General features: G+C 38.2%; 1 protein-coding gene across 1 annotated transcript in view; it reads right to left on the reverse strand.

Moving 5' to 3' along the window:
* Positions 1 to 15,525, reverse strand: part of PHEX (phosphate regulating endopeptidase homolog X-linked) — a 90,843-nt gene that overhangs the window by 15,246 nt on the left and 60,072 nt on the right. Inside the window, exons 14-15 of the mRNA XM_030476877.1 lie at positions 14,888 to 14,991; positions 7,359 to 7,417 (exon numbers count right to left, since the gene is read on the reverse strand). Coding sequence (XP_030332737.1) covers positions 7,359 to 7,417; positions 14,888 to 14,991 — 163 coding nt within the window. The remainder of the gene's footprint in view (positions 1 to 7,358; positions 7,418 to 14,887; positions 14,992 to 15,525) is intronic.

The following is a 15,525-nucleotide window of genomic DNA, read 5'->3' on the forward strand; positions in this document are numbered from 1 at the left end:
CAGTGTGTTTAAATATTCCCTAACCTTTTTCTCCACTGAGGGTAAGTCCCCTTGCTCCAGACTTGCCCTCTGGTATCAAGGGCCAGGGATTCCTGAAATCCAGTCTTACCAGTAAAGACTGAGGTAATAAAGGCATTGTGTACCTTGGTCTTTTGCATGTTATTTGTCACCAGGTCCCCTGCCCCCATTCAGCTGTGGGACCACATTTTCCCTAGATTTTCTTCTGCTGCTACTACACTTGCGGAAACTTTTCTTGTTGCCCTTCACATCCCTAACCAGATTCCAGGTGGGCTTTGGTTTTCCTAACGCCTGTGTTGGGACCTTTGGACAGTGAGACTTTGCTGAACTTTCCTCTTACCTTACTGCTCTGGAACACAGGGGCATTTCAGTCAGCAGAGTACATCTGTTTTACTTCAAGTATTTCACTCTGAATTTATGCTAATCTTGAAGCTCTGACAGCACTCTGCACAGCACTATTTTTAACTTAATTGAAGGTTTCTAGCTTCATTTTATCCATTATAATATTTTTGGCCTCTTTCCTCAGCAAGGTGCTATAAAGGTTGTATTTCAAATTTGAAACTCTTTTTTTTTTGTCTAATTTTACAGGGGCTTTACTGCCATTAATGAATACCTTTACCAGCTAATACCTTCATAGTATTGCTATACACATTTTGCAGATGAATGCCCTGAGACTCAGTGTAATATTGTTACTTCACTGAGGAGACACAAGCAATCACATTTCATCTGAAACAGTGCAGACTAAGAATAAATGAAATAAACTAATAACACAAGAGATGTCTCACTAAATCATAAGGAAATTTGGAGTCCAAATCTAAATATGAATTCAAATTCTATAGTTCAATTACATTATTCAATTATATTGCATGGTATTTTTAACTAAGAAAGACAAGATCTACTAAAGCCTTATTCCAAGTTAGTGCATTTACAATTTCCAATAATTAGTTTGTTTAAAGCAACTTCTGACAGGCTAGTGAATCCAGTATGTAAATAATGGATATGGAAGACAGCTGTGTTAAATTGTGTGATATACAGGGTACTCTGCCAGTTGTACTGGCAATTCTCAGATGAGTTTAAAAGCTTTAACTTGTTTTACAAGTGTCATTGAATGAATTCAGAGGGAGAGTTTTAAAGGGATAAGACATAAGCAGAAGACTAACTGCGGGTTGGTAAACAAAGGATATTGATTTCACATAAGGAAGTAACATGAAGACAACCAGGGTGTTTAGTTATCTAAAACGAGCATGAAAGGCAGGATACATTTGTTTAAAATGGTTCCACAGACTTCTGTTTGAACAACTGCATCTCTCCCCAGTGCCTTTTGACTTTGCATATCCTGCCTGGGCTCTGGCTGGCAGTCTTGATGAGCAAGGGTCTCCTGCAAGTTCTCTCAGATACACCAAAAATGAGGAAACATTACAGATGCTGTAGAGCATCTCAGACAGCTTTTAGCACCTATATGTAGGTGATTAGGATCAAAATCTCTGTCATAACATGGACCTGAATCCTATGCTTAATTTCAAGTTTTATCCTGTGGAAAGAGAGGATAGAAAATATAAATTGTGTAAGGCACAGTAACCATTCCAAAGCTTAACTTTCTGATGAGTAGGAAATACTCCTTAACAGATAAAGAGAAGTGGTCGTCTTTAAAGCAGACGACTCAGCAGCCTCTGGTTCAATTCTTGGCTCAGTTTCTGCTCCACCTGACAAGAGGCTCTTTGTGCTTATGAAAAAGAGAGAATCCAAAATTTCCCAGCCTCCCTGGGAGAACGGTTTGTGAGGGGCCAATGAATACTGTGTGCTAAGGGACTAGGAAACCTGTGAAAACACCTGTTTTTACAAGAAACTCTGATCTTTATTTTCTAAAGGAAAAAACTCTCTGGATTTCTTAGAAGAAGAAGAAAAAAAAAAACAAACCAGCCAACCAATGAAACAAACAAACAAACAAACAAAAACAAACAAACAAACAAAAAACCACCAAAGCAAATGTTCTCCTATTTTATACATTTATAAACAAGAATTTTAGGAAGAAGAAATAAAGAAAGGATGTAAGGATTGTGCATCATCTCACCTGCAACTGTAATTAAATAAAAGACAATATTGGTCATTAGAAAACACAGAAATTGAAATGAAGGCTCACTTAAGAACATTTAAAGCTTACTTAACAACAAGGCTCAGAAAGTGTTCAGTCCAAAACTGTTATGTTCATTAACCTCCTGGAAACTAATGGCACACTTGAAACTACTTCATCAATAACCTTCCAATTAGTCTAGTTCTTAAGGGAAGAGAAAGTGCCCCTATGAGCAGTTCTCTTGCCTTCCCCTGCTCACAGCACCATGTGCTGTTTGCCGGCACTTCCCTGGCTCCTGGCAAGATAGAGTTCTCCCTTGCAACTCACAGCATCAGCAAGCTGCCAGCATCAATATCTGTATGCTGCTTTCTATAAGGATGATACTTACTGGCTAATATGAGCTCTCATCTGTGGTTCTCTCTATGGATGTTAATTTAAAAGTAATTTTAGAATTCTGGTTTAGATTATATCTTCTTCCTGTAACATGTAATGAAGCTGCTCTCTAAAGGGGCCTCTTGACTTTCACTAGAGAACTGCAATACAAGCACAAATGACTTAGAAGGAGCATGGGTATAAACTTACAGAGATAATATCAACAGTAGTTAATTATCCAATACATCTATTCAAGCTTATACCTCATGAGTGTGTTGGTTATATTTGCCTCAGTTCACTGTAAGTCTCCCTTTCATTACTGTTCACAACCCACAAATGGTACTTGTTTTGATATGTTCTAGAGACATACAGATTTACATTTGGAAAAAAATTAAATACACCAAACGTCTAATGAGCAATTCCCTTATATCCTTACCATATTCAAGGGCCAATATTTTAGTGCTGTAATAAATTAAAACCTTTTCTCCAACAGAAGTATGCTAGCATACTTTGATCATCACTTGTGTCTATTTTCAGCACGTATTTGTTGACTGCTTTTGAGTGCATTACAATAAACAGAGCCTTTCAGAACATGTTTTTGTGTTCCAATTATAATAATTAAAAAGATAGTATTCATGCTGCTTAGACTATAGGAAGTGTACTTAGATACCTTTTTAGAATCTAAAGAGTGTGACATTTACCTGTTTTATGTTAAGTACCTATACATTTGGGGAGAAATTGGTGAGTAAATGCAAAGAAAATAAAATTATTATCCAAACTAGGATTAAAAAAACTGTTAAAAACCGTTATAAACATGCACAGCTGTTAATCTAAGACACTTGGTATTATGGTAAAAGAGGAAATAAATAAATAGTACTCTTGTAAAGAAAACATCAGCAGTAAACTTGTATAGCAATAAGATAAACTATATGTGCCGTATTTTTTAACTCTGCTCTTTCCAGAACATCTTACTTTGATACATCTATTTATTTCTCCTTTGGAAATACTAACAGAATTGTTGTCCATTCAAGTTATCAGTAGTTTAGTAATGAAAATTAAATGAAGCCATAGCAGACATATGGCTGTTTGCACTAAAGCACAGCAAGGTTTGTTACAATCTACTGCATATGCAAGTTTTGCTGTATTCTCAAAAATCTAATAATTTTCTAAATTATCAAGTTTCTACCTTCTATTAATTTTCACTTTTAGTGAAGAAAGACCTTTTCTTTCAAGTAATTGAGTAGTCAAGTAGTCAAGTTAAAAACACTAACAGTTTGCCTGTGTAGGAAGATTGCATAGACTCGTATGGAGATCACAGTGATTTCTTGTTTAAAGTCTACATCAGTGATACAGACTACAGAGGCAAAAGAGTTTCTAATCCTTCCATCAGGAGTGTACCAGAAACCTCCCTGTGCTCTGAGCACAGAAAGCAAAAGCAAACTTCCAAAAATTCAGACGTGATCAGAATCTTCACTTTCTCCTCCACTTCTGCAGGTACCTCATGACAGCTCCTTTTCAGGCTCTATGGTTTAAGGCACTGATGTTGCTTTTTCTCTAAACTCTTTCACAAAGCCTTCAGTAACCAATCAAGTTTGGAGTTGCTGTGGTTATGTTGATAACGTCACACAGTACATTTCCATTTCCAAACTGAACAGTCTTAATTTTTAAAATCAACTTTGGGACCAAGTATTTTCCAGTTAATGTAGAAGCTGCTTTCCAGAAACAATTTCTATTGTGCATTTTCAAATTCTTATTTCTGAAATCGTCCTTACTAAACTCATTTATCAAGAGCAAAAATAGCAGCAGTCAGTAGATCTGTAGGGAAAGCGCATCAGGCACCTATCTGTGAAGTAATTCTTCTACTAGTATATCTTTCTACCCTCCAGCAATCAGTAGCAGAGGGACCTGGCCTCCTGGAACAAGTTTCTATCTGTCTGTTCTTTTGTTCAGAACAGAATGCCCTCTTTTTCAGATCATCTGCTCCCCAGCACAGATCCTCATAGCACCTATTTTGAAAACAAGGAATCTTTCTTTCTCAGGATAACTTCTAGTTAATAGCATTGGGAAAGTGTTCTATGGAAATAAACATAGTATATGATGCATTTGAATTTCTGAATGCCTTCTGAATTTCAAAATTTAAAAAAAAAAAGTATTAGCTCTAATAGGCGAAAAGAGCTTTATTTTTTTCTAAAAATTATATCATATGCTTATTCATTCTCTTCTATTCATTCATGTTGTGATCACAATCAGTTTCCTTCATATAGGTTCTAGAATAACTTTTTATGCAGATCCCTCTGGATTCTCTTTTGAAAAATAGCATTCAACACATGCTAAACCTATTCTTCCTGTGCTAAGGCCACTATAAGTGATAAACTATACATCAAAGATGGTTGTTTGGCAATTTCTTGTCTAAGTTCCTTTGAAATACCTGGGAGAATATTATCTGGTCTTTATATTTGTCAAAGTTCATTTATGAATTTCTTATAAAGTATCTTCTATTGACACTAAATTTGAAACACTTCATGGGACTTACTTCCCATCAGAAAAAGTTCCAGGGTAAGAACTTCACAAATTTTTCCAATCCAAAGAATTATCTTATTCTTATGCTTATTTTAGAGACTCTCCTCTTTCAGTGTATTTGAAAAAAGGTTTTATTACTAGTTCTTATGTTTTTAGAAAGTTGATCCTCAAAATCTTTTTGGGCTTGCTATATCACAACTTTATATTTTATTTTATAACTGTTTATCGTTCATGCTTATTTCTCAATCCCAAATTACTCTCTTTTATAGAACTTTTTTTCTGTTGTTTAACTAGGCTTTAAAAAGGCCACAGTTTTTGCAGCATACCACCAGCCCTGGCAGAACTTTGTACGGATTACTACTGGCAGCATAGCTGCAAAGCAGTAAGCTTGTAACTGCTGTGGGTGAGATTTTCCTGGCATATATATCACACAATACAAGTATGCATGGGCTCGCAAACTTCAGCCTCCTGAAGTGAAGTTCTTTCCCAGCAGCATTAATGGGAACTCAGCAGTGATGTGCCAAGTATTTATCAACAACTTCAGGCCTGAGCATGTTCCTCCCACATCTGTTGAGGCCTCTTCCCTTGCAAATCACATCAGCCAGCAGTGGAAGACTTTGTATTGTGCCTTTCTTTAAATCTTCCCTCTTAATGTGCATTGCTTTTAGGGCATGATTACATTTGTACCGCTCTTTCAGATAGGAGAGGGTTTTATTCAGGAAGAGCCACCTAAATCCTTTTCCTCTTAGGAAAAGTCCTAAAAGGACAGTGAGAATCACTATCCAAACTTCAAGGTCAGATGCCAGCAGTACAAGAAGGTCAGCAGTTATGGTAGAAAATACAATTGCCTCAACACCCATGACTGATTGGTTACGTTTGACAGCTCTCTGCTTCATGACACTGTTAGACACAGTGAGTGGGAAATTTAGCTTCAGTGACTCCAGCCTCTCTTACAGCTTCCCCTGATGTGCCATGGCAGAGAGGCTGAGACAGCCAAATGCTACTGAAACTTGAAAGGACCCAATATCAAAGAAGACATAACAACAATGGTTCTCTTTTTGCAGTGACCAGGCTTCCCCTCTGTTCACAAAATACATTTGAAGCAGCAGTGGTGGCTGGTGCTTAGTTCACCAGAAAAAGTGCCTGTCATGCTTTACAGGTACTTCTGAGCTGTGATCAGCTCAGGGAAATCTGCCTTGAGTGTTCCCTCAGATGATCAGCAAAATGTGGCTGCTTAATGATGGGAGCCCTCTAAGTTGAGGTAGAGAGATCTAGGCCTTGAAATAAGTTTAATCAAAAGAACTGCCTAATTATCACACACACTTTATAAGTGAGCTCACTTAGACACAAAAGAATTTAAGGGAATGGTCTGACGGCAAAAACTGATTACAGAAATAGGTAGGAGAAGATACCAGCAGACCCAGATTGCGAGTCCTCTGCTGTAACCTCTTCAGTGTTATACATTCATGTTGTCCCTGTCAAAAACTAATTCCGCCTGCAACCTAAAGAGATTCAGAAGTAAAAGGGGAAGTCACTCCAGGATTTTTGGCACACCTGTCCTTTGAGACTGAGACCCCAGAGATTTTGGCAGCTGCCTTCCAGACGCTGATGGCACAGAACAAGAAGGCTGATTCAACTTGCAAGCCTCATGACAGTGAAGAGTGTCAGGGTAAACATAATGCTGTTGTACACAGAAATACTGGTATAGACGTTTAAAGCCAGTTGGAAATTTCCAATGCAAAGTCCCATTAAAGCAAATGGGAATGAATATCCAAATCCATATACATCTTTGAAAAACTCAGCTCTTTCACCTCATATGCTTCCAAATCCACATTTATGCTCTCTAAAAACCACCAGTAACTAAAATTAGCATAAAAAAGGTTTTACTGTGCATACAAGTTAATTTCATCAAACTATACAGGTAAGAATTTTAAGTTAACTACAGATACCACTCCTTGTCCTTGAAGGTATTGAACAAATCCACTGGCCACCACTTCTTAGATTTTCTGGTCTGTCTCACAGTCTTCTCTGGTCATGCTTTTTGCTACATATTTATTAATACTAGAGCACTGAGTTGCTATCATTGTATATTTATGAAGGTATGTGTACACATCTTTTTGCTACAGAAAACAGAAGAAGGAAACATTAAGCTTTAATAAAAGTGATTTAAGCTAACGGCCACTGCAACTCAACTGACATGTGGTAACTCGTTAAACAACAGTAATTCAAACTTGTGGGAACCCTGGGTTTTCCAGAACTACACTCTCACTTGTTTTCAGTCACAAATACACAAAACTGTACAGACATTATCTGAAGCTTGACACATACATTTCCCAAACCAGCAATTTATAAGGAAGCTCAGAAGTCAGATACTCACTGATCTGGTTGGTAGATGCACTATAAAAAGCATTTACAGTAGTTGGGCTTGTAAACCACCTGTAGTAAGAGCAAAAGAAATAAGCTGTCAGTACGCTTACACAACTTTATGAATAGAATGAGCAAAGGTAGAGAGTGAACTCAGTGAAAGGAAGCAAAATGTCAAGGACAGGCTATATTAAAGTTTAAGTATTTCTCCATTTCAACACATGCTACCTAAATGCTTTCTGGAACATTGAAATCTATTGTTTAAAGGCTTTATTTTAAGTGCAATGAATGTTCAAGAGAAGTGATTGTTAAGTTTCCTATTATCTAATCTCTTTTAATTCTAAGTGACCGTTGTGCTTGTGAGATCTGCCGGGCCAATGAACTGAAGTTCACCCAACAGAGGCTGCAACAGTGATAGCAGCTGTGAAAACTCTGTTAGGTGCCTTTCAACCACGTGTGGAGAAATTCCCTCTTGAAATTACAGTAGACAATTTTGAAACAAGTGAAGTGGCTTCAGGCGCTTTGCTGAACAACTACTTGAATAATTAGGATGATGCCAGAAACCTGGGCAGGTGCTTTCTGAGAACCTAAATTCAAAATAAACAGCTTCAGGTTCTGTACCCTACACAATGAACACGGCTATCAGTATGCTCATAAATAAATGGATGTCTTGCAAGGCAAAACAAATTTTAAAAGAATATTAGCATTTCTTCTCATAGTTAGATTTCTCATACATACTGGATAGAAACCTAGATTTGAATAGCAAATAGGATTTATGAATCTGCTTAGCTTAACCTCGTCTACATTAATAATGGTTTCACCCATATGAGTGGAAAATCTCAGCTGGCTTCAGCAAGATCCAAATCCCCTCAGTTGAAACTCCGAGTTCAGTGAGCCCAAGATTTCACTTTATGATTTTATAAGGAAAAACTGAGATAAAAGAAAAGTAGTAAAATCATGAGAATTAGTGGTTAATTCATAATAAATTAGAAACAACTCGAGTAAATATCCAAAGAGGAAGATCCTGATGTCTTTATGAATGCATTACTTGGAAGTTTTGTAAAGCCAAATGAATGCAATACAATTGCTTTGGAAAACTTCTTTCAAAGAGAAGAGATAGGAGCTGCAAAACAAAGAGTAAGACAAAGGAATGTCTATCAGAACAGGGGAAATGTGTGATGTCAGTGACAGTCACATACATACACAATCTGTGCTTTAAAATAGCACCATCAAATGAATGAGTTATCTGCAGATCCTGACTGTTTTTCTGGCAACTGATGTTCTCACGTAAACCATGCAACAAAGGGGAGAGTTTTAGTATGGCAGCATTCTGTCTTTTATCAACAAATTTATCTGCTTCTCTCATCTTCAAAGCTGAGTAGCTTGTTTTACAGTGCAGCAACAGGAAAAACTAACCAATGAAAGCAAACGGTGGTGTCATCTTAACCATCCATCACATTATAGGCTTTAATTGCCTATTGGAGATAACTCTCCCTGGGTTTTTTACTAGGAGATTCTGAAGGGGAGGAGCACGGGGAGGTGGTTTTTTGGTGTGTTTTCTGTTTCCTCTATAATCAAGAGATTAAATGTTAGAGGCAATTTAGTGAGTTAATGGAAAACTGAAGAAAGAATGCTTAAGGTGAGGGGATAAAAATTAGGGGGCTTAATTAACTACATATCAATTTCAAGTTTGTTCATAGCAGCAATCAGCTGAACTGTTTTGAAGGATTCAAGCCAGCCACCTGTGTGGTGGGACCTGCTCTCCAGGATTAGCAGTAGCTCTGGAGGACTCTGTCCCTTTTTTCATGAGGAAAGAACCCATCTGAAACACTCAACACTTCAATTTAGATTTTACTGTAAGTTTGGACAAAGACACATAGTGTTGTGACTTCTACCTCACCCTGTTGGCTTGTCCTACTTAAAATGGCCTTTCTGTGCTCTCAAACAGCAACTTTTAAGCATGAAAAAGGCTTCCAGGACAACAAATCCTTCTTAGAGGAAGTATCTTACAGGGCCTCTCATTTCCAGTCATTGGATCAACAGTCTGAGACAGATAATAGATACTTCAAAACAGACTAAATGTGCTTTGATATTCTCCCCACCTTCCCTGCTGCTCCAGCCCCAGGGGCTTACCACAGGTAGTTCAAGATAGGCACCACCAAGAACAGTGGTCAAAGAGCTCTTAACTGACATTCAACACCTCTCTAATAGTACAAGTTTGCACCCACTTTTACTGAGGAGCTAACCAGTGATGCACATACGTGCCAGCAGAGGTCACCTCACTCTACTGGAGAGCAACTGCAAAGGCTATTGCCATCTGGTCCGCAGCTACTAAAGGAAGACATCACACCATGCTTTCATATCTGTGAACTCATAGACTAGTAACTCATACTAGCAGCTAAGACTCATCACAAAATTCCCATCCTGAGACTGCTTCTTTCTTTATGATCTACCACTACAGTAACAGAGTCCATCCTGTTTCCTGAGCGTAATATGAGCCAAAGACTGATAGCAGCCTCGATTTTCTCATTATAAAACTGTACTAAGTTCTTTCCAAGTTGCTTTTTCATAATCAGGCCACAAGAATGACCTTGTATAAAGTTTGTTATGTTTTTAAGCAGCTAGGAAGAGAAGACTTAGCAGCCGAGATGAGGAGTTGGGAAGAATAAGATTTGTCCAGTGACAAACAAAGTATACTGCTGAATTTCATACTTGATGTTTAGACACTCAGCAAGGAGCATATTTTCACTCCAGCATTTTGTTGTACCATTCTGAGCTACCCTTAAAAAGATCTAGGAAGCATTTTCCATAAAAGAACAAAAATAACCGAGACTGCTTCCATTCAGACTAGCAGAACAGCTTCACCTCTCATCTCTCATCCTCCTTTGGTGAGCTTCTTGAATTGACTGAACCTTCAGTGACAGACCTTAACTAATAACATATCGAATTACTATATGAAGGTCTGTAATAGGTGTCGCTGTCAAATTTTAAGGTGAAGCAAATTTAGAAATAGTTCTCTCATTCTTATTTGAAGTCAGGTTGCCTGGGCATTTGCTCTGGGTATGGTTACAATTTCATTTGATCTACTAGCAAAAGGATTGGGAAAAAAAAAAAAAAAAGACAGGTACAACAGACTCTAACCTCTTAACCTATTTAACCTCTAAACTTTTTAAACTAAATATAAAAAAATCTAGAATTGTTTACACTGTTTTCATTTGCTATTAGCATGTGAAAAAGGACAGCTCTAAATGATGTCCTATAACATTACCTATTACCTACTGCATCAGACAAAACCTAATCTGCAGACTTGACACTTGTAAGTTTGAGATTTTTCCTGTAGAATTAAAATCTGAAATCTGCACTGAGATAGCAAGTGGGGCAGATACTCTCTTAGGTTTATAAGATACTCTCTTTAAGTTACAGTTTTCTCTGTGATATCTTCCTTTCTGAGTTAGGAGTATAGTGTACTACATTGCCAGGCATGAAAAGGGGTGGCTGAGAACTTTAACTGTACAGGGAAAAGCTTGTTAATTTAATTGTCTGTAAAGCACAAACTGAATTTTCAATTTTATTCTCTCAACCATTTTAATTAGAAGAAATCTCTCAAGTGGAGCAGGATTTGGTGTTCAATGTCCCAAGTAAGACTTTTTTTTTAAAATCATATAAGTAAAGAAAATGAACTTGTGAATGTATAACACTTAACCTGGTTAGAAGTGAAAGGCTGTACAAAGTTGGTAATGAGGCTGGAATGTGGAATATCTCTTCTGAAGAAAGGACTATAAAGAAAAGCTTCTAAAGGGCAGACAATCTTCAAGATGACTTTCAAAAACGTATTTTCTCTTCTTATTGTTAGACTGTTTTATACATTTTCCTGTGTAGAAACAGAGGATTAGCCACCTAGGCCAGGCTGCCATCAGTCTCCCCTGGGACTGGGCAAGAAACTGGGATAGTAAGGCTGGGCCCAGCTTCTAGTGCCACACGACTGCTTAAAATGAGGTTCAAAGACCAGGAAATGGTTCCAGAATGCTTCTTTCCTGCTTTTCCTCTCCAGGCCAGGTCCACCCACAGGATTTCTGAGCTCACCAACAGCATCTCTCCAACAGACAACAGCCTGCCCAATGTCTTTCGTGGCTGCTTTTCCCTTTTTTGCAGAAGGAGCTTTTCCACTGTTCTTAATGGCGTCCAACACAGCACCTCTCAGAGCTGCCCTCCCCTGTGGCCAACCAAGAGCCAGGGCTTACAAACAATAGTGTGTGGTCAAGAAACTGGAATAGGTCCTGGAGGACACCCAGGAATCTTCTCATAGTATGCTTCCTCTGCGTCCTCTTACAGGGTTACTAGATGCCTACATCTCCAGCACTGAAAGTTGAGTGAAAAGTGAAGAAAGATTTAGCCAGGTCTAAAATCCTTAGAGGTAGATGTCCTGGCTTCAAAGGAGAAAGATTAATAATAATGAAATGATATACCCAAGAAGTCCTCTGATGCCTTGCTACCTAACTATCACTAACTATGATGTCAGTGTTAAGAAGAACAGATTCAATCTCTGTTAAAAAGGTATGGGTCTGTGTTTGTATATACAGACACGTGTATGTATGTTTGTATGTATGAATGTATATAGCTCCACTGATGGATAAGCAAGCACTACTAAAACCCTGATTCTCCTTTCTCTCTCCCTTACACATGGCCACCACTTCTCCATGCACTGCCTTTCACATCCCTCTGCTCTAGTTGTGTCTCACCTGGGTTAGTATAATTGTCTTCACACCTGGTCCCCTTCCTCTAATGCTCCCCCCTTCCAGCTTCACCTCCTCCGTTCAGCTCCCTCGATTCAACCTGAGGAATATGCATTATATTCCCCAGCTCCTGCCACAAATCCCTTTTGTATGCCTCTCTCCTGATACCTGAGCACTTCTTATCTTGTTTGACAGAGCCAGCTGTGAAGACGACAACCATCTCCCCAGCCAGCTGTTAGGATCACAGCTGGTATCCAAAGCAGGTATTGAGGACAGCAAATTGCACCTCCCGCAGCTGCAGTGCCCGCGGGGGACCCTGGCCCCTGGGACAGGCAGAACAGGCAGCTCCAGCGTCCTTGTGCCTTGTCACAGCTTCTTAGTACCAGCTGGACCGCGTATGTCCCCCCATTCGTGCCCTCAGCAATGCCTCACCTGACTTCCTCCATACTTCTTTTTCCTGTAAGGCAGATAACTGCTAGGATGGGAGGGAGCAGAAGAGAGGACAAGGAATTTTGATAATTACTTCTGCTTTTGGGGGAATTTCCTTTTTTTAGATTACAAAACTGTTGAATTTCCAGAATAACTGATTTCCACTTTGATACTCACATTTCCCCTTGCTTTATCAAACTCCTTTGTTTTGTATGTCCCAGCTCTTATGTGGTGTTTCCCTGGTTCTTTTAGTGAGCCATCATTTTGATTTTCCGTTTAGTTGACTATGGTGAGGAAAGTGAGTCCAGTTTGAAATAATATTGCTGAGAAATCTGGTTGGTAAATATAGTGGTTTACATTTTTGGAGTAATATTACTTTACTAGCAGGTAACTTTCTTAAACACTCATTTTCTTATTTATCTTTTCCAGTCCACAACTTGGACGATCTTATAATATCGATCTCTAAATATAAATGCTATGCTACAAGCTACTGAACTAGAGAAAAGAAGAAATTAAGTGAACAAACAAAACCCCAAGGGTAATTCTCAACACAGTGCCAAGCTTCAGTGTGGACCAAAGATCTGGGAGTTCTATGAAATACGAAAGCTTAAGAAAAAAACCACAAAAGCAGGAAAAAAAAGAAAGAAAAAAAGAAAAGTAAAAGCATCAGAAAGCAGTAGAGTACAATAGTTAAAATGTGGCAAATACTGGTATTTCTAAGACCATATTTGACACACCTCAGACTAGCGGTTGGGAGTTACTGGTTTATTATAATAATTTTTTAAAAAATGATTGGATATGGCAATGACTGTCTGTGCCTATGTGCCCCTCAGCAGACACAGAAAAGCAAATAGCGTGATATCACTTTCAGAGCCCTTTTCTATCACCAAACAGGTGCAAAGGTAGAATAATCTCCTAGCAGGAATAATTACAACTGAAAGCTCAGGTGGGGATTAGCCCCAGCCCTGCAGAAGGCAGAGCATATAGCTGTGCTGACAAAGGAAAGAGCAAAAATCCAACTGGCATCCCCCAGGCCAGAATGTGCCCTGCGGAATGATAAGAAAAGCAAGACAAGGGTGATGAGGGGACTGATGTTAAGTAGTCCCTGAAATAAGATGGTAAAGACAAGCATGACAAAGTGTTCAATCTTGTAGTGGGTAATCAGGTAAAACCTTCATTTTTTAAGCATACCCATGCAACCGTTCTCACATTACAGCCCTTGAGAAGTACAGTCAGGGATTACCTGCCAATTAATTTCCTTACAGGGAAGATTTCCCACAGTGCCAAGAATCTACGCGGTCTGTGTGAGTGCTGCCCCAATGCTCTTCATGAGGAACAGGTTGCCAATCACCATTGCTATAGAGAGGCAAGTATTACTTCACTGCTCTCATGAAAACTGTTGGTCTGAGGAGAATGTACTGTCACAATCTAGCCCTGGCATCCAGGGCAGAAGGAAAGCCTGTAAAATCATCCCCTGTGATTAACCATTGCAATGTCAGAGAAGGGTGTGATGAGAAGGTAAAATTCACAATTGAAATTAACTTATAAATAACCCCTTAAAAATATGGGGCCACGTTACAACATTCTAATCAGGAATAGCCAGTGCCTGTCTTGCTGATATCCTTTACTTGCCTCACGCACAACTCAGAGTTACCCCCAGAACAAGGTATGGTTGAGTTTGAGTAGGAATTTCTGGAGCCCTAAGGAAATACCACACAGCAGCTGAGCAGCAGCACCGATTTCAAAGTCTCTGTGCAGAAGGAATAATTTTTAAGTAGCATGATTAGACTAATTAAGTTCTGTTTAGGTTTTAATTTGCATTTTAAGGATTTGATTACCCACCAGTAAGAAAAGAGATTGATTCTCTCATGTTTTTTATGGCAGTATGTGACACAATCTGCACCCTGATGTTTACAAATAAATAAAAACATATGTAAATTGTATTATGTTTTATTCCATATCATTGCTATCATCAGCAGGTAACTAACAATGCTGATTGTTATTACTAATAATAACATTATCTCTTACTCATTATTCCATTCTTAGAAAATTTCTTTCATAAATCCCTGCTGTACCATTCCAAACTCTAACTGTGACCAAGAGACATAATCCATTTTTAATTGAGATTCAATTACCCCTTTTTTCATTAAATTAAGCTGCAAGCATATGACTACTGTGCATCAGAACAGGCATACCTAGAAATTAACAAAAAAAATATCCACAGGAGTTTCTGAATAACTGGGGGGTTTGCCCGTAGGCCTTTAGTATCCTAATATGTTGCTGAGTATATAATTCTATTAAAACATAAATTGCAAAAATCAAATAATATGAATTAACATATTGATAGAAGATTATGTAAATTTGCCTTTTATCTACTCACTCTGTTTTTGGAACTTCTTTTCTAAGCCAGTAGAAATCAGATTGAGCTGCATATTTGCGAGTTTGCAACACATTGCCAAAATAGTCACTTTCTGTAAACTTCAGCTGTACAGACAAAGCACAGGCATTTTTAAAGCACATCCGAGGAAACAAAAGCTGACAGAAAACAAACATAACTTGTATTTTAAACAACATAATCACCTAATTTTTTAGCCATTATCAAAGCAAGCAAAATGTTCACGGTAGGAGGAAAAAATACTGTGTGAGCTTAGTTAATAAGCAGTGGCTGAACAGATCTACAAAAGGGACTGGAACATTGGAAAAGCTCTTCCCTGATCAGAGAGGAGCTGAGGAAATCAGAAGTGCCCAAAGACGAATTGCAGATTGCACATTTCTATGGCTATTATTAAGATAACCTCTTTTCCAGAAGGAAATAAATAGGTTTACTTTTATTTTTTAAAGTGCATTTTAGAACCGCTTAAAAAAAAAAAAAAAAAAAAAAAAGCCCTCTTTTTCAGTGTTTTCTGCATTTTATTACAAATACTTCATACTCTGTGCTTTCCAACAATTCTGACACTGCTTTCTTACTGTTTCACACATTAAATGTTTACAGACATAGGACTCCATGCTTCCATAAAC

Source organism: Strigops habroptila, chromosome 2 (genome assembly GCF_004027225.2).
Source record: "Strigops habroptila isolate Jane chromosome 2, bStrHab1.2.pri, whole genome shotgun sequence".
NCBI classification, from domain to species: domain Eukaryota; kingdom Metazoa; phylum Chordata; class Aves; order Psittaciformes; family Psittacidae; genus Strigops; species Strigops habroptila.